This window comes from Atta cephalotes, assembly GCF_000143395.1.
Source record: "Atta cephalotes unplaced genomic scaffold scaffold00006, whole genome shotgun sequence".
Lineage (NCBI taxonomy): Eukaryota > Metazoa > Arthropoda > Insecta > Hymenoptera > Formicidae > Atta > Atta cephalotes.
Window position 1 is genome coordinate 2,693,945 of NW_012130070.1, and position 21,801 is coordinate 2,715,745.

The 21,801-nt window shown below is 31.1% G+C and overlaps 1 protein-coding gene across 1 annotated transcript in view; it reads right to left on the reverse strand.

The window, feature by feature from the left end:
* The window catches only part of LOC105626662 (homeobox protein orthopedia-like), a 44,722-nt gene that overhangs the window by 15,529 nt on the left and 7,392 nt on the right, over positions 1 to 21,801 (reverse strand). Inside the window, exon 3 of the mRNA XM_012207956.1 lies at positions 20,436 to 20,617. Within this exon, the coding sequence (XP_012063346.1) occupies positions 20,436 to 20,617 (182 nt within the window). The remainder of the gene's footprint in view (positions 1 to 20,435; positions 20,618 to 21,801) is intronic.

The following is a 21,801-nucleotide window of genomic DNA, read 5'->3' on the forward strand; positions in this document are numbered from 1 at the left end:
CACACATACACACATACACACACAAAATGTAATATCAATTTCACAAATATAATTTCGTATGTTTATTAAGGAATGATGAGTTATTAATTCTTCTAAAGTATTAAAATATCACGAAATAATAATTCCGCATAACAAATAATGCAAAATGAATCAATATAAAAAAATATTAGTTTTAAATATAATATTTTTTTTTATTATATATGACAACAAATATTATTATGAGCTTCATTAGTAGACTTTTATGTAATATACAAGGTGTTTCCAAAAAAGACACAGATTTTAAGAACAATAAAAGATATATCAAAAATTCTAATATACATAGATCCGAAAACGAATGATTACTAAAATATTTCTTAGTCTTTTAAATAATAAAACATCGGAATTAGAATAAACAGACATAATTTCGATCAAATCTGATAAATTCACTGTTTTGGACGAAGTGTAATCTCATACTAAGTTACTCCTCAGAAATTTACTTAGAAATCAGCTCGAAATTTGTAAACAAAGATCAATAGATCTTTGCAATCGTTTTTGAATCTATACTTATTAGAACTTTTTGAACTTATTTCTTTGTTGTTCTTAAAGTCTGTAATCTTCAATAATTAAAAGACCTGATTAAATAATTGGAAATTTATTTCAGCATAAAATAGTTTGTTCTTTATGTAAAAATATTTTAATAAAAAAAGATAAACATTGATTTTTAATCAAGAAATTTTTCTTGCAGTTTTTATCTTTAACATTAAACATTTAAAGAGAGAAGGAGACAAAATATTTAGCTATTACATACGATCCATTTTTGTTGCTGTTAAATAACTGAGCTGAACGATTTTACAAAAAAATTTATCAAAGTTTCGATCTCGACAATATTTCACAAACATATCAATATATTAAAACATTTTATTCTAAGGAATATATTTATTTGTTACAATAATGAACACATCTTAAAAATTGTGATTCTTTTAGTTACAGAAAAGAATAGAGATAAAAAGAAAAAGAAAAAACATACTTAAAAATTACATACTTTTATTCTTCTACAATCAGTTAATACATCAACATTGCATCAAAATTGAAGTTAATTTAGTGCAACATTTTAATGAATAAAAACATTCAAATTCATTTTCTAGAAAACTTAATTTTTTTATTTGCATTGTTGTAGCAGATGAGCGATATATATTATTATATGTATTTAAATGTCTTATCAAACATGTATTAATGAATGATATTCGATTGATGAACGATAACCAATAGGTGCTTTATTGTGAGCGAGTAAATCAGAGAAGGGTATTCGAAAAGGAACAACTGGCATGAATTGTAGTTGAACACACCTTTCGATGACTAAGATGCTCTGACTGATGCCTTTTCATAAGATATAAGCGCTCTGGCGAAGAGCGAACCGGCGCGGCGGGTCAATTAGGAACATTGCTTTTTAAAAATTGATCAATCACTGCTTCGTTGGCGCGGGGGCGCGTGCGCCATGGCAGCTGTTCCCAGGAAACACCTGGGATCAGGATGAGGGTGGATACGGACATTGCTAGTTTCATAAAATCGACATCGACTCTTCTAGTAATCCGACTGTTCGAGATCGCGGGCGGATTTCGAGTTGTACGAGTTGTATTGCGAAATACGGTTTTGGTAAAAATTCAGACATACATATATTTCAGTAGTGCCACAAAAACATATGACAGCTAAACATTTTTCTTCATAAAATCTGCATTCTCTTCATAAATTTTTAATGTTTAAAATAATAAACTAAAAACAGTTTCTTAGTGATTTTGAAAATAAATTAAAAGTAAAATAAATCAAATAAATTAATAATAAAAACTTTAAAAGGTAAATCATTTACCTTTCTATTAAAGAAAGATTTTTCTCTTATTAAGTTACAATTTTTATTTATTTGTGTCATTTATGTTAATTTATCAATACAAATTTTATATAAAATACGTTCTATATATTCTTATAGTTATAAATTCTATTAATAAAAATATCTTAATATTTTAAAACCTGTATTTAGAGACAATGTGATACGCTTATTTATATTTAGTGCACATTTTCTCTTCTGCATGATAAAAATCGCCATAAATTTACTCGCCGACATTTTTACACGAGAGGCTTATGCAAAATTTACATGACAGACTATTTACATTTATAATTTGCTGTTCATTAATTTCAGAATCAAGTAATTCCGTTCGTTAAATGATTTATTTTCCATCGTTGAACGCGTATTTGTGATATAATGGTAGTACTCACAATCGATATTTCAATAACGATAATACATTATCAAATCGTAGATTTCCAATAGTTACAAAATTTTACAGAAACAAGATACAAATTTTTGTCAATAATATAAATAAATAATATAATAAATAATAAATAATAAAAATAAATTTGTATCATCATCCCGTTAATGATGTGTTTAATTTTACTCATAAGAGACTGTAATTAATTATATTTTTATTTAATATCTTTAAAATAATAATTAATTCACAACTATATACACACGTGTGTGTGTGTGTGTGTGTGTGTGTGTGTGTGTGTGTGTGTGTGTGTGTGTATAAAATATATTTCATTAAAAAACGGGATTTAAAAATATTTCATTCACCTCAGCTGGGACTATAGTTTTATCAAATCAAAGTATAATGCTTCCCAAAAACATTTCCACAACGACAAAAGATCATAGCAGATGGTAAAGATCGCGATTTTCAAGAAGCGACCTTTTCTATTTCTTTCCGTCGATCGCGAATGGCTTAGTTTAACTCTGGAAAAACCCTCGAAGTCTTCAAGGGGAGGCAAGAAAGGTGGCAAGAAGCGAGCATTGGCCAGGCAAGGGTGGTTTGAGGTTAGGGTGAGGTTTAGGGGGGTGGGGAAGAGGTGGCGAGACCTCGTAAAGGGGGTTTCAGCAGGCGCTGATATAAATTGAGCTTGCCATCAAGGCAAGCGGCGGGATCTGCCCGAGGCCACAAGATATATAGAAGTAGCTTTCAGCACGCCATTGAAGAATAGTTCGACTCACTTCGCGGAAAAACGCTTCGAATCGCCACGAAACGAGATAACGTTTCTCTTTCGTGATTCCGCTCGGGATGGGAGAAGCTTTTCGCGATGAAATCTTGATTCACTGTCTCAAATAGTCGATTTACAGGATTAATATTTTGTAACGAATTAATATTTTGTACAACAAGGTAATAGCCTTTAATTCGATAAATCTACATTATCGCATATTAAATATTTAATTAACTAAATATCAAATTTAAGCGAAGAAGATTATTCAAAGCGAATTTTGGTATCTAATATATTGCGTAAATTTTATAATTAAATTATCATTGGTATCAATTTTTTTCAATAAGCATGATCGATTGCATTATTATTTTTGCATAGATCAAAAAGAAGAAAAAAAGAATTTGATAGAAAAATGTTTGAAATATAAGATCGATAAAAGATAAATAAAAAAATATTAAGATCTTTTAATAAGAGAAAAAACATTAAGATTTTTTTATAAGCGCTTTTATAAATTAAAATTATTATAAATTTTGTGAAATTGTTTCCGATCGCTAATAATAAATTTTTATTGCATTTTCTATACATTTAAATATTTCATCTCCACAATATTATTGATGAAAGCATCAATGCACTTTATCGCAATTATTCTATTTTATATTCCTTAGCCTTATTTATAGTTCAAGAGAAATCTTTTTATAATTAACATGTTTTCATGAGTCAACGAAAGAACGTGCGCTGGATGGACCAGGTGGTGATAAATTTAATGAAAATAAATACTACATAAGTTGTGTTTGCAGGATGTGACCCTGATTGATGACGGTGGTCGGGAGACGGAGTCTGAGGGTAGCAAGACGCATTACCCGGACCGCCCACTGTTTCATGTTGCATTGCGCCATCAGAAGAGAGATTTTCGCTGTGCCATTAGTGAATCACCTGACTTTTAACGTGGAATTAAAAATCGATTATTTTGATATATTATTACGACACGTCTATGTAATATGAATATTGCACATGAATATATTACACATTGTTATTTCGAACAATACGAACACATTAATGACACCGATTTAGTGATAAGATTTCTGTTTCTTAATGATGATTCTTATGTATTTTTAGTTGTTTAAAAAGGTTCTATCATCTACAAATTTTAAGAAATCAACTTTTTAAAACTTTTAGAGTAAATCTCACTCTAAAGAGTAAAATGTGTCACTCTTAAAGATTGAAAATTGAATCGCTCTTTTCCAAGATTGACTTAATTTTCATTCTTTGTAGAGTGAAATTCCATTGTAATGAATTTAGAGAGAAGGACCTTACACTTGAAAATCTCTTCAAATTTAAATAATTTATTTTTTCTTTTACTTTATAAAGTAAAATGTATAAGAATTATCATATATAGATACTAAAAATTTTATATAAATGAGTCATTTTTTACCTTAAATATTGCTAATAAACTTTATTATCTTAATTTACTTAAAATTAAATTTACTTAAAATTAAATATAAACATAGCTTTATATCATTACATTTCACATATTGTAAAAGATATTTGAATTTTTTTATAATATATATTTCATACGGCTATACATATATTATAAATATATACATGTATTACAAATTTGCATTATTATATAAGGAATTCAAAATGGAAATTCTAGAAATTAAAGGGTAATGGAATTTTTGGAAAATTATATTTTCCAGTATAAAAATTTTACAAACATCCATTACTTGTTGAAAAACAAAAATTAATTAAAATTTATTTCTCTCCGTGTTATCTTTATACAAAACTTTCTAAATATGCGAAAATTATAAAAACAACAGTACTGTTTTACATTTCGAATGTTATTACTGAGAAAATAACTATTTCATTAGCACAAATATGAGAAATAATAAATGGCGCAAGTTTAATGGAAGATTCCAAAAATTTATCATGGCAAGAAGAGAAACGTAAGCAGTTTTCTCTAGAGCACATAATCTCATAAAGGGTTTGACGCGAAACACGACGATAAAATGCATACTCGGTACTCTCACATGCATCTCGACCATAAACTTGATCCATTTATACTTTATTATTATTTCACGGGCGCAATATCGTCGGCTTACGATACATGTCGTCAAATTAGCTCGAATTGCTCGTGGAACTGGATTTACTTGTTGGGATAAACTTGCTCGCAAAAGTTTATATGGCACCATACATTTACGAAAAATGTACCTATAATATTACAAATGATATTATTATTATTATTAATATATTTTATTATATATTACACTCTCATTAATATATTTATTGTATATTACACTCTCGATAGTGTGAATTCTTCTATATTAAACTATACCATTATTTAATTTTTTTAATTCTCATAGAATTACAATTTCTTACAATTCAAGTACATATGCACATTAAAAATCCTCACAATCAATTCTTTCATTAATCGGATGAACCTATAGATTTTCGCTTCGAAATTATTCAGTATTGCAGACGTCATAACAAAATGGGCGTTAGATGATGCTCCCTCGGGTCATCGCGGCGACACAATTTATCCATCGAGAACCCTAATGCCCTTCCGCGGACCTGTTACCTCGCACGTCTACACGGGGATGCTTTTCTCCCCGACCTTGTTACATACGCGCGCATCCGTATGCGTGTAACGCGTTTCGTGCCGTACCCTATACGCGATATTTTTCGGGCGGCGACACGTAAGAGCTAATATCGCGGCCTATGCATATTTATACGGCATTAAAAATCACCCCTCCCTTAAAATGCATAGACCACTGCATAGCAGAGGCGCTGGATCTTCGCAGCGCGACGCAGAAGCGGGCCGAAGCGGCGGTGGCGAAGCGAGAGTCGCGCACGCGTTTTACGCTTTTTCATCGCTTTCCGAAGTTCCATTTCATACAAGGAAAAGCGAATCGATATATCATTGCGACTTTTACAAATATTATCATAAATTGTTTCAAAATTTTAAAATGCTAATAATGAAAAAAAAAACAACAAACAAAATTTTTACATTTCATTTCGAAACCTTTCCTTGAGATACTTCGAAAAACACAGAGGTATCGTGAAATAAGATCATGTAATACAAACAACTTTCTCGTAACACTGTCATTCTAACGATATCAATATACAATTACTTTTTTTGCGTAAAATAAAAAAATCTAATAATTAGAACAAATGATGCTCATAAGTGTTATGAGCGTGAATCGGACCGCAGCCTAGAAGTGGCATAGAAGAGTTAATAATATTTCTGTGTAAATTTTAAATACAAAAGACTTATTTTAAACAAGGCAAATTTAATAAAGCAATTTTAATAAAGCTTCTTTCTTATTTGTATTAAAATTATAAATTTTTGTATAAATTCATTTTAATTATTATTAACCCTTCGATGCCATTTCTAGGCTGCGGTCCGATTCACGCTCATAACACTCATGAGCATCATTTGTTCTTGTTTAACATTTGATAAATAACAAAAACGAAATAATTCAAAGAGCATTGTGAGCGTGAATTACAGCCTTAATATGACATATCCAAGATTTCTTTTATTTTGCTATAATGCTATAACTTTTTATTATAATAAAGATATGTACTTGCTTGTTAGTTATTATCATTATATCTTTTAATATGTGACGTTTCAATTGAAAAAAAAAACAAAAACAAAAAAATTGTTACAATATGTTCATTTTTATGCAATATTTTTATATCGCAGATGTCTATGATATTGTGATAGATATGTGATAAACCGCATAGAATGGCAGAGTTAAGTATCTACAATATATACTAATTGCAAGATTCGTTTCAATGGAATAAAATTCTTTTCCTTTACTCGTCATATATTGATCCATTTCTATTTCTTATTGTTTAGATTTATTTAGATTTATTTTATATCCTGTACATAAAATATGGTCTATTTAATCTATTGCGAGAATTTTCGACGCGATGTGCAATCTACTGCAATCCCTATGGAAGTAAGAAAGAAAGATTAAAGATTATTTATGAAAGATGTTAGAAGAAGATGCCCAACTCTGTGCATGCGACAACGTGACGATGATTTAACGCTCGTTCATGCTCGAGAGTGATTCGCAGTATAGTAACTTGATGCATCGTCGTAAAACACTCGATTGCCGCGTACACATGTCCGGCCGTACGCCAAATGTGTATCCGTCCGCAATGTGAACCGGCGATAATTTATCGCTCGGAAATTTTATAGCTCAATATCGCATCTCGATCATATTCGACTTTCGATACCGCACGCGCGATACCGTAACTTCGCGTTAAAGGTATTGATTTTGCAATAAACGTCCTCGGACTCGCGTTTCCTTTGCGCACAGTCGACCGGCGGAATTATTGACTCTTTGCGGGACGATATTGCTCGAATCGGATATATTCCCCGGCTCGTAATTTCTCGTTCATAAAAGCTTATCGATAATGACAAGCGCGATGTGACAAGGACGGTCCATCCTAATAAATAATTAACATTTTCAAAGGAACACTTTTCCAGTCGCGAGCTGTCGACTCCGGGGATATTCAACTCATTGAAACTTCTCCCTTTGAATCATAACGTTTAAATGCAATAAATAGACGAAGACTTCGCGTTGACTTGTATATAATCATAAATTAATCGTCATTCAGCAATTGTATAATAATAAAAATTAGATTGAAAAATTAATATCTGTCGTAATTATAAAACTCACGAATATGGAAACGTCACTTTTAAGTTGGAAAAAGCCGCGGTAAGTTCTCCGACACGAGCAACGCGAAACCATTTCCCATTTCTCGGGGCAAGACAATAACGAACTACATTTATCCTCGCTGCAGTCACTTGCTTATCCCAAAGGACGGTCGAATGACATCGCCATTCATCCGGTTCCCGGGGGATACTTTGAAAGCAATACTCTGGCACCCGCTACCGTGGACGAGCTACCATCTCTCTCGTGGCATATGTGACTTCTGGAACTCGCGATATATCGAGGCGAGAAAAGTCACGCGCTTAGCCATTGACTTCTCCAAAAGACTATGTCTCACAGTTACTGTGATTTATCATATCCCCCTGATTTATTCCTTAATTATAACCTAATCTTATTCATACAAAATTAATTATAATCTCACATGTGCGTGCATTGCATTGAGAAAAACATTTTTGGTACTTGTGACTGTAATTACATATCGTGATGATAAATAATTATGATTATTACTACAATAATATTAGTAATAATAACCATATGTAGTATAGTTCTATTAACAAACATACATAGTTTGCAACCAAAAGTGACTATAATTACAGTTATTATTACCAGCATAAAAATGATTTTAATTATTATATTTTATAATTATTTTTGAGACAATCATATAAAATAATAATATCAATAGCTATAATTATAGTCATTTTCAATCGCTAATGTATATTTATTGAAAATTATACATATAATTATTATTAATATTATTATTAATATTATAGCAGCAGTAAAACCACAATTGCAGTAACATATAATTGTAATCACAAATATAGAAATTTTTTCTCGCAGTGTCTACGTGTGCGGAAATATTTATTGTAAATATTTTCTTGTATTCACTTAAATCTTGTAAAAATTTCCTAAAAAATTCCTAGATTTTTGAAATATTTTTGTTCAAGAATCTAGGTAAGAGATTAACAAATTACTTAATATCACTTTGAGATAAATTGAAATGGAAGTAAGACAAAACAATTTAAATCTAAATCTAAAAGAATTTAAATCTAAAATTCCAAAAATTTTTCTAAATATCAATAAAATTTCATCTAAAATTTCAATCTATGATTTTTAAGAGTAAAAAGGAATTCTCCTAATAGGTTTTTCCAGATAATAAATATGCTAAATTGCAGATAGGCAATCCTGAAAGCAATAGTTTTGTTGATGCCTTATCTTTGGTGTGTGTGACTGTACTACTTTATTCTCTAACACTTAATTTGCCTTCAATGCCGTATATTTTATCAGTGTTGTACAATAGCAATACATTATTTGTCTCTTAATTATAATCTAATATAAACAAGTGTGAAATTCATATTGCTCTTATATGATCATTTTTTAATTACTGATTAATTCAACAAATATCATATATTCAATAAATATCCAATACTACACTCGAGATAGATGAGGTTTTGCTACAGTATTCTCATATGGCATATAGGAGAATCGCGAAAATATTTTTATTCCACCTAATTTTGATTTTTATAAATAAAACGGCATTATCGAAAAAATGTTTCGAGAGATACTAGCCATTTTCACATTAATGATTTCACATTGCGATTCCGGAACTCAAACAATCGAAAGAAGTTTGTCGGATCAGTGGTAACACGATTACGGTAATCCATGAAACGATCACGCGCGAGACTAGGTAGTTGTTCTTTTTTGCGGCCCCGAAAGTTCGCGCTCATCGACGAAAGGTCGTGTCCCATAAAATTTCCGACAGTGGCAATCGAAAGGACCCTTCAGCCTAGAAACGAGCAGTTACCTGAGGCAGTTAAGTTAAATGCCTGTTAGCAGACGTTAACTACCTGGCGCTATGGGTTCTATTCCGTGGACGATTGCAATTTTAATCGCCTCTTCATTATGATTAAATTTAAATCGACCATGTGCAGTCTAATAAAGCTCATTCTATTCAGCACCGCTCTCTCGAAACAGAAAATGTCTCCTGGGCGGATTAAAATACGGGTAATTAAAACCGTAAAGTACCGATACGCCGCCCGAAATAAACTGTCGGCTTAGTAATAAATGTCCGGTTGAAAAAAGCTTTTCGTCTCAAATTCTCTTTTCTTTTCTCTCTCTCTCTTTCTCTCATTGCGGTCTCTCAAATGATTGGACTTTATTTGGAGCATCGAGCACAGCGAATTAATATTCGGGATATGATTGACGGTAAGGAATAATGTCGCTCGCGCGTTCTAAAACCGTGCACATCGCATGAAAAAAAGCCGTTGACCCCGTGCGTCAATCGTGAATTCCCACTGCGAGAGCGACGGAGCCTGCGGCAGACCCACATTATTTCGCATTTTAACACCGCGCGAAATAATACATAATCATTAAACGACGCTTCCATTGAGAAATAATATTCTAAATATTATTGCGAGAGGATGAGAAGAGAGATCTGCAAAGAAAATAGCTTTTCGTTGATTTCCATCAATATCTTATACTTTTTTCTTGCTTCGATTACAGTAAGGCTCTATCATGGGAAACTGATATCTTAAACTGCGAGCTTATAGATTTTCAATTGGTGCAAATTTTCGTGAATAATTTTATTAAAAGATATTAGAAAAATGTAATCAGAAAAAGAAACTTCTAAATCCGATAATATCTTAATATATTCAGAATTTTCTATCGATGAATTCAAATCTGGAAAAGCTGGAAGAATCCAAATTTTGAAAATTTGGAAGGAAAAAACTACATAACATTTAGATTACATTGATAGTGTCTCATCATAGTGTCTGTTTTTATTTAAACAATTTTTCGCACTTTGCAAACTGTTTCCAATGTAAATTAATTTTAATCTCTGTTTAATTTACTCTTCATCTTTTTCTAAATTCTTATAACGAAAAAAATGTAAAGAATAAGTTGAATCGAGATTAAAGTTAATCTACATTAGTAAAAACAGGCATTAATCATTTCAAGTGTATTTTTTATTGAGCAATGTTAAATAAATTTATATAATGTCAAATTACGTCAAATTATATCCAATAAGTTATTTTTATCTCTATAGATCGCCGCTGTTCCTACTCAATATACGTCATTATTTTAACTAAAACAGTAGAGTTAAACAATTTAATTTAAGAAAATGTATCAAATTTGATTCAAATTTAGTTTATTATTTACTAAGTGCATTCGTTAACATGAACGTTGTTTATTTTGGAACTAACTACAGAAATAGATTGACTTACATTTTGACATATATATAGAAGTTAAAAGTAACAAAATGTTACTTAACTCGAGGGATTGGATTACCATTGCTCTTTTGATATCTAACAGTTAACCATTCATTGTCACTACAGGTTAAAATGTAATCCGAATTTCGGACCGTATAATTTTATGCCGTAATCGAATTTTACGTGATATCAATCAGAAATTTGAAATTTCCTTTGTCAGTTGAGACACTATTCAAAAACGTGTCGGTACACACGGTGTGTGGCAGCTGTTTGAAGAGAAAGTAATACTTCTTCACATGTCGAAAAAAAAATTTTTTTTAAACGCGCATTAGTTACATATTTTTATCTGAAAGTACTACAAGGTGCGTCACTAAAATCCGAACAAATCGAACAATTTCTTTAAACCAAATGTTTTTAATGAAAAATTAAATATTACAAAAAATCCTTTTACATAACACTTGGAGGATTCCTGTAGAGCACAATTATTTGATATATCCTCCATTAGGTTGAATGACGGCCTCTAGTCTCGGTCTGAAGCGTTCGCACACACGCTGTAATGTAGCGCTATCGTATGCCGACAAATGCTGCCTCAATAGCAGTCCTTAGTGACGTCACATTGGGATGCCGAGACTTGTTTATGACCCTTTCAACTACACTCCATACGTAATAGTCCAAGGAACTTAAATCTGAGCTATTGGGAAGCCAGAATGGAAGCCGAGGCGAGCAACTCGGATTGTCCTGGCAGCCTCAGAGAGCATCTCGTATCTTTAATGTGTACGATTTGTATTGCATTCGAAGATCCTCCTCGGCGATTTGACGCATTATTGGCTCGCTACACCAACAATCGATACTAATTTTCGCAACGATTGCCCTGAATCATCCGAAATCAGCGCTTGAGTCCTTTCAATGACTGCGGGGGTCCTCGCGGTGCATTCTTTCGAGTGATTCTTCCTCGGCATACTGGAACTTTCCGTTAGATTGTTCTAAAGCCACAACATCATAAACGGTTGATCTCTATCCAAAGAACCGAAATAAATAAAGAATTATTTCTGTTGCTGAGCGCCCAGGCGAAGGCTTCGATCGCGGCTCTTCGATTATACTCCGCACTTGGTTTTAACATCGCGGCCATTTTGAGAATATGATTTACTAGAAGTATCAGACTTTCTCAGACGCCAACAACAACCTCTGGTGGAGGCACAATATAGCAGAAAATTTAAATTGAAATTTGTCCGGATTTTGGTGACGCACCCTGTACATTTTAGAAATACCACCCTAAAATTTAAACTAAAAAGTTAAAAAATAAACAAGTTTGATTTTTTTATCTTATAATTCACTTTTCTTATGTGTATTTGTACGTCTTCAAGAATTTTTTCAACATATTGTTATTTGATTCGTAGTGTTGTCATTAATAAGAGACATTCTATAAGTATATTTCATAAGTATATTTCATAAATATATTATAAAAAATATATATTTTTTTTATTCGTATCGACAGATAGTTTTAAAATGGCAGCATTAATCGGCGAATTTATGATCTGTGTGATAACCATGAAACTCTATGAAAGTGTAACAACAAAGGATTCATAAATGATCGTTTGCGATTTTGAATTGAGGACTAACTAAAAATATAAAAATTACTTAAAAAAAACAGAATATCCACATTATCATTCTATTACTTTATACATTACTTTATACATTGCTAGAATATCGTATTGCCTGTATTCTTGCCCAACAAAAATTATTAATCGCAAGAGGGTTTTAATAAGTTATTTTTCGCACTTTTAAAAAACAGTTGTCGCACGCACATCAAATGCAAGAATTACAAGACTATTTCGATGCAGACTATTTCGAAGAAGGAAGTTGGTTGCGCTTAGTGATACCGCTTCACAAATCGGGTAACGCGCCAGGAGGATGTGAGAGTACGTGAATTACCCTTTTTTATTCGAAAATGATAAAACTCGGTCTAATGTAAAATTCATTATGTCCATTATGACTAATTAAGCGGAGCGAACACTCACCAAAAATCCGTGCATTTTTCAGCGCTAAAGTCGGCGGCTCTTAATTATTTTATTTCGGACAAACGCGCAAATCCCTGGTAATTCGCTATATTCTATATTCTATACACATACATCAAATCTCGCGGTGCTATCGCGGGAATGTGCGTATCGCCGATACGCGTCTTAGGACAATACATATCGTCGCGCTAACGAGTTCGCAACGCAACAATAATTGCATTAAGACGTTAATTAAATGTTACACATAATTTCGAATAGCTGCATAATGCCACTTCGAAGTAATTGTTGTTTGTACAGCAGTTCTCACGATGCGTTACCCATGCAATTTAATAGTTGTTCATTAACGGGAATTAGAGATGGAGCAGCAATTACGCCTCTCTTCGTGCGATAATAAATTACAAATCGATGAACCGTAATATTTCATTACGCCAGCCCAAGTATTTTGTTGCTAATCAGAGATGCTTCCCATTGTTCCGCCGCATTGTGCTCGATCGGAAAAATGGTGACTGATTAATCTCTCCGTGCGACCGTTCGCTCTACCAGCAGTAGGTGTGTGTGTGCGCGCGCGCACGCGCGCGCATGTGTGTGTGTGTGTGTGTATGTGTGTGTGTGTGCCGTTTGCATTCGAAATATCTCTATCGCATGTGGTATCGATCGAATTTTGAGTGCAACGAGTTATAACGACAAATAGTTTTCTTTTCGTTTGGAAATTAATATAAACGCATATTTTGTGTAATAACATTGCGAAATATGCTTCAATTTTTCTTAATAATAAAGCAAATGTCATCTAATATTTGGATATTTTAAAACACAAAAAAAGTTTATACATCTTTGCTTTTGTTTATATAATACTATAAACAAATGAAACTTAGTCAATAAGAATAAATTAAATAAAAAAAAATTCAATATCAAAAATATACTTTGTCAAAAATATATTTTGTTAAATACATAGGCTTGAAAGCCTATGTATTTAACAAAATTGTTATAATAAAATTTACGAAAGCAAACGTGTAAAGAATGATTGGATAAGCAGTATCAATGAAAGAGCGAAGCAATTCTTGTATAACTATCGCAGTTATTAGAGGGACAGGGAGGAGAGAACTGCCACGTTATTATGTACACATTTGTAGCGAGCAATTTTCTACCCATTAATGCAATGATTATATAACAGAGCTGTTTACGCTTGCAATATCAATGAATAAGATGTAGAGTGTCATAATTTATATCGCATACAATGTAGGATTATAAAAACGGACGGAATCCGTTCGTAGAGAATTTCTTCTGATTTGAATCACTCGATGTTTAATTTTTCGCGAACTATATTTATTACAAAACGATCTCGCACAGAAGTCAGTATTAATTAGTAGACATATCTAAAAAATAGTTCGAGATATTTTAATCCCTAAACAATTTGTAATTTGACATACATGAAAAAAAAAAGTTGCAATTACCATAATTTAACTTTACCATAATTTATTTACCATCATTTTCAATTCTATATTTTTGGTAGAACTATAAATATAATTATTATAAGTAATAGAGGAAAGGCCCCTATTATATATGAGATATCGAGTTCATTTTTGGTAAATGCTAGAAGTTCATAGGCAGAATTTAAAAAAATAATAGATCATTTTGAAGGAAACTTAATAAGTTTTGAGATAGTGTTATATAAAATTTAATTCAAATTCCTTTTTTTTTTTAAATTAAAGAAATATAAAAAGTGAGTAAATCGCAAAGTCAAAAAAATTGTGTTTCTAATATAAGATGCTCCGAGAAATCGTGATAGAATCGTAATAGTAAAATGCAAAGTATATCAGTATTACAATTAAAAAACTTTATTTAATGTTAAATTAATTCTAAAATACAAACAAACACATTCAGTATGCGTAAAAAATAAGTAGATAGATTATACCCAGAACTTGTCTTCAGGTAGTTGGAATCAAACATCGCAGAAATAGGCATTCAACGTTCATTCCTTTTTTATTATTGTACAATAACATTTATACTTTAGCAACGATTTTCACTGACATAAGAGCATGGTCTATTATTTCATATTACAATACCTTGAGTATCTCATATTACAATTTCCACGTCTTATGGTTTTACGATCATCAAATCTATGTTCTGTAATTAAACAATTCTCATATTCAACATATCCCATATTTTTCTATTAGTACAATCTTACTCTATCACTACATGAAGAATTTATTGCCAAATATTTATTTATTAAATAATAAACAAGATTTAAAGGCTCATCTTAATAAAAGTTGAAGATATCCATTTTAAAATCTTGTTTTACAATAACTACAGATATGATCTAATAATGAATTTTCTACTAAATAGTTTTCAATCCAAGAGCAATAAATTCATGGTGGAACCAATAGATAGTGTTATTAGTTTAGCAGAAACGCCGCTATTAGACGTCTATCTTATAATAGGGGACTTTCCTCTAATAATTATAAAACATATTTATAGTATAAACAAGTATAAACTTTAAAATGTAACGAGTGAAATGTTCATAATATTAAACAAGTATAAACAAGTATAAACTTTATTCATTTTTAAGTTTTAAAACATTTTCAAATATTAAATGACGTTTGCTTTATTAATAAGAAAAATTAAAGGATATTTCGCAATGTTATTATACAATATGCATTTATATTAATTTCCAAACGAAAAGAAAACTATTTGTCGTTATAACTCGTTGTTCACTCAAAATAATTATAAACTGTAGTAGTAATAATTATAAAAATGGAGCTATTAACCATATTTTAGTGCAATTATAATCACAATATTGAATATTTTTCTCTCAGAATACTTTTGGAATTTTTAAACATACGCAGACTCATATAATAATTAAAGGGAAACGCACCGTTACTTAGGTATCCCAGAACGTGAGATGAGGTGGCCGCGTGCTGCAGTAAAGGGATGATGCTGCGCATCATTGAGATCTTTTCTATTCAAGTTCATTACTGCGAAATAATCGGCATGGTATGTAATCGGCGGGCAGAGCGGAAGTGATAAAAGGAAGGGAAAATAAAAACAAAAAAGGATAACTCGGCCGTCCTTAAAACATGCGATGAATCCGCCATGGCAAGTCAAGAAACCTTTGATAGCAACGCTCGATAGTATAGCGATGCTGAGCGCCGGCGCCTTTCCCTCGCAGCCCCATTGGTGCCGAAGGCCCTCTCCACACGAGTGCCCGCCGCCGGGTTTCCTTGGAAACGCTTCGTTCACGCTGATGTCTACCCTCGCCCACAGAAAACCTCTTTCAATTAGGCAGCCTGCCGCCCGACAGACCCACGAATCCCGGTCCGTTTTCTCTCCCGTTCCCTTTACTTTCTCTCTTCCTTTTTTCTTCTTTTCCATCTTTTTTTTTAATTTCCTCTCGCCTGACGTTTCCCGCTTCAGCGAAATGGACACGCGCCACTATAGAGTCCGAGGTAAAGAAGTCACCGAGTACCACGGGTGACTTTGAAATCACTAATTCGTTAAACAATCGGAAAGTGAGCGCTGAGGTCAATATGTCACGCGAGTTTGAACAGAAAGAAGTTCTATATCGCTAATTCTCGACCACACAATGATTTTTCTGATATTCCAAAATTTAACTAAATACAGCTGTAAAAATATTTCCGTTGGACCATTTTAATAATTGCTCATAATAAATAGAACGCTCAAACATAATAAACAATATGGTAAAAGTTTTGATATTCTAATAATCAACTGGGGGGTATCTCTAGTTATTTTGATGGTCTAATAAAATTATTTTCAAATCGATCTATCTAAAAATTTAGACTTTAACAAAATCTTTCTTTCCATGTGACATGATAAAATTTACGTCGAGTCGAGAGGCAGACATTGCAATAGAAAAAAATATCGACTTTTTAAAAATATATATTATGGAATAAGGGATATTGAAAAAACGATATCTCGGAATGAGATTAGCATGTGGAAAAATAACTTATAAGCGACACAAATTAAAGTTCACGAATCGCTGTGAACTTCGAGATATATCTCAACTGATTGCAGAAGCTTTTCTTTCTTACATAACTAAGATTATCTCGATTGTAAAGTAACCTTAAAGTACTCTTAATCGATGATATCTAAATAACTGTTTCCGCCCTGCAGACAGATTTTGTTACACAGAGAACAAGTACGGGAATACGCGTCGTATCCGGCCAATCGCATGTGCGAATTTATATCCGCGCACGCGAGAGGGAGCGTGGCTGATTGGTATGCAGCACAACGCCCAGCTTGACTGACGCCTCCAAGTTGCGAATAAAATTTTCATGAATTTCTATTAACTCCGTTTTTCTAGACGTGCCCCGGAGACTTAAAAAAGTTCTGTCAGCTGATAGCCGCGGGGAGGTCACAATTGCCCTATCGCGCTGGTCAAATCCGATCGAAAAGATAATTTTCCAGCTGCACTGTGGTTTTTAAATTAATTTAACGTATAAAATTGTCATCAAAATGCAAAAATTAAGAGTAATTAAGAGTAATTGATATTTAAGAATGTTATCCACATTTAAAAATTAGTTTCAATATAATGCATTTTTTTTCGATCCTCTAACCAAACAAAATAATATCAATACTGATTGCAAGCATAAATTGGAATCTTAATTTATAAGTTTCTCTATTAATTTTCATCACTTTTAGTGACTGCTCTTTATTGTTCTGAGTTTTATTATTATAAATAAAATTTTTCATTTTAAAGCAAATAATGATCCTCCGTTTTCAAAAATAATAAAAAAAGTTTTTCAGAAAAAACAATAATTATTTTTCAATTTGATAGAAAATTAATAACTAATCAAATATCAGCAAAAAAATAACATGACCAAATGTCATTTTTATCACTTTCATTTCATAACTCTTAAAAAACATCTTTTTTAAGCTGTGCGACAACCTTGATGGTTTTTTAGCCTTTTAAATTGTGGTCACGATTTTGATTATAAAATTAAGTTCACTTTTAATAATTGATAGGGCAATGTTTATTAAATCGTTCATGATAATACTATGAAAATCGGTTTTTTTTAATTGTATTCCTTTTGAAGTAAGGGAACATTATCGTACTAACTTTCCTTTCAAATCTTTAATCAAATACGCGCTAATAATGCGCCCAACAATCGAACGAAGAGGTCGATAAACTCTTACATAAATAAGACAGAAAAATTCAAGCCTTCTCGTTTCATAAATTCTGAAATTTCCGTCAGTTTCGTATTTAGATAAATCGCGGAAATCACGAATGTATTCTTGCTGTCAAAAACACATCATACTCGTTAAATTATAATGCGAAGATGCCTCGATTTACTGTGTCTTTTTTAATTTGATCCGACGTTTATTGTTGATGTGTTTATTTTTAATTTTTATCGTTAATATGCGCTATTTTTGATTCGTTACACTTCTGCATATTAAGTATAATTAATTCTCTCTTATAAATCATTCCTCTAAAAATTTTATTCCTAAAATAAAACTTATCTCTGAATTACATGTTAGACAATAATGAGTTTAAACTGTAATTATGATAATTGATAATAAATCCATATATACACAGAAAGAACGATTTTGCTAAAATATTTACAATTTTGCTGGAGAAACAGATCTAAAAATAATTTTGTTGGACTATCAAAATAATTATGTAGGAATCTAAAAAAATAATAATATTACAAAAATTTTTTATATTCTATCAATTAGTTTGAATTTCTAATAAAACTATTTTTAGATTTGTATCCAGCAACATTTTAGATCTTTCAGCAAAATCGTTCTTTCTTATAAGGTGACTCAAGAGGAAATACCACAAGGAGGAAAATGTATTTTGTTTATAGCTTCTTTTTCATAGAACGCGTGTTGAATATTCTATGCAAGCATGTAATAAACTGCACAATTATCAACGGAAAATGTTCGTGCATCAACATCGAAAAAGATTTGACGAAATACAGCTTAGTGTAAAACCTAGCAAATAATATATGATTTTGATTAGTATTTCTTAGTAGTCATATGACTCGTATAAGTTATATAATTTGTTATAGTTTTTATATGCATAAATGTTATAATGACATCTTCCAGGTGCACTTGAGGGAAGATAACAATAAGTACGAAACATGATCTTTCCTAATTAATATCAACATTAAAACAATTATATAAATTAAAATTTGGAATACTTTATATAATTCAATTATTTTAAATTAATTAAATGCTGTTTAAATGAATAAAAATTGCAAATATATGAGTAAAACATGCAAGTTTATTGCGTCATATCATTTAATTGTTTATGGCATCTTATTCGTATGTATAAGAGCAAGATGTTACTTTTTCAAGATATGATATATGAATTTTTTTCAAAATATTAAAAGCATTCATCTATATAAATAAAAAAGGTCTCTAGAATATAAATATTTTTTCATAATTGAATTCAATGATATTAAGAAGTTATATGACATTAGGAATAAAGGCTTAAATGGCGTCTTCTCCCAAATCATCATCTTACATCTTTTATGTCTTTATATTGAAAAAACTTTAATAGATTGATACGTAAGAGAACAGCTTTTGAGGGAATCGTGGTTGAAATTTCTGGATCTTTGATCCCGGAATTCCTGATGCCAGAGACAGGACTTCCGCAAAGTTTCGTGGTCGCCTTGCAACCAAGTGAAACCCACCAAAATTCGGAACCCCGCAGGGCGAGGGCTTAGCTACTGCTCCAAGTTTCACTTTAATCCAAAAAGCCGAGATAGGCCGGCACAATTGATTCTACCAAAGTTCCAGTACTATCTGAGTATACATTTCTGAGGATAGCCGCGAGGTTACCATATGGTGACAATTTATGATATCTTTAACGTTTCTCAAATATTATATCTGTGTCACCAAATTTTTACAGTCAGAGATATTATCTTTTTATATTTATAAATTTTTATAAAATTATGTTTTCTTTAGGTCTTACATGTTCGGCGTATTATTATTTTGCTCATGCAAAAATCCATATTTTATGTAATAGATAACAATAATAATAATAATAAATCATTACAATAACTGAGAAACACTTATATAAATGAATCGATTGCACAAAGCGCATATGTTACAAGAAATTCAATCTAATTTTCTGATGGGGAAAAGATAATAATAAAATGAGTTAATAAGGGCACATATATAAGAGTCAAGTACACAGAAAGTACATTGATGCGCAAAAACAAATAAGAAGTTTAATGCGATAAGATTTCAATTATATATAGCATTACATACGTTAAAACTTTCAAATCAATTAATGTTTTGACTACATTTTCATCTTCAAATCTTAGAAATACTTTTGCATGAAAGATAATTAATATTTCCGGTGAGTCGAATTATAAAGAGTTTGATCAATGTCCTCTTTTTAATGCAATGACCGATTTAAATAAGCGTCCAAACGTAGTTTGCTGATTTGTAACTATTTTAACGTGTATAACAAAAGCCCGCAATTCTGACATAATGTCAAGTCACGCGATAAGTTCTCTAGCACACGTTGAAATTAATCATTTCGTGCCATCGGCAGTGTACATTTTGACCACACCTACCTGAACGCGACTTTCCGTGAGACCGATCCTTAGTGCTATTTCCTCCCTCAAGAAAATATCCGGGTAGTGAGTTTTGCCGAAACACCTTTCGAGCTCGTTGAGCTGAGCCGGGGTGAAACGCGTCCGATGTCGCTTTTGCTTCGCAGGTTTATCATCACCTTGCCCGATCGCCGCCGCGCTACCTAAAATACAGAGCCATGGTTAAATAAGTAAAGTATTGAATTTTCTCCGGTTTCTTTTAATTCTACTTGTTAATCAAAAAGATACAGCCTTGGTTATAAATATAAAGCACTCTCAAAAAAATTATTTCCTCAAAAGAGTACAATAATAAAAGTCAAAAGAAGAATAAAATAATTCAATTGCTTGTAAAAATAAAATGTATTTCAATAAAAATAGTTTTTAAATTTATTTTTCGTTATGTATAAAACGTTTACGTCAAACTTTCAGGATGCTTTATATACAAGACTAAGGCTGTTAAAAGATAAAACCAGATTTTTCTCTGCTACATATCTTCTACATTTTGAAAAATAGAAAATAAAATGTACGTTGTGTACACTCTATTTATTCAAAATTAATCGACATAAAAAAATCTCTATATAAAAAAAGTATAAAATAAAATCGATCAGAACAAATATAATATCAATAAGGTTTTTTATTCTTTACAGATCACATTGTAATAATATCAAGATATTTAATGGACAGTTATCAATTTTATTTTAATTTTAATAATTGTTAAATATCTTAGATTAATAAATTTATATTCAAGCTAATGGTAAGATATTTCATAACTACGCTTATTAAATTTAACATGTGCTGCACATCAATCAATAACTAAATTTTAAACTAATTATATTTAATGCACGTTTTAATTAACATTTTCGTTTCTAAGTTTTTTATTTATATAACTTCAATGTTAACGTGACATGTGAAAATGACATGGTCAATTTAATATCAAATCCGGAGTAATAATTTGAAAATTGATATTTTGATTTAAGATATTGTTCTGCACTGAAAAAAATTTCTGATTCTTAATTGATCTACTTTTGATATATATATATATAAAATCTATTTTTTTATAATACTAACTCTAAACATTTGCGCACAGAAATAAATATTTACTCGATAAAAAAGTAGTGAAATCAAATTAATGAGTTTTGTACTAAATAAGTATATGTTTACATTAATTAATATTATTTAAACAAATATATATTATAAATTTAGTACATTTTTTCAGTGTAGGTGTTATTATTAAATAAAAGTTTCTAAATCTGTATATTTGCATGATTGTATTTTGGCTTTAAATAGTTTTGAATTGTTAATAAATTTAACTTGTCTTATGTTATATTAAGTTTCGACACTTTTATTG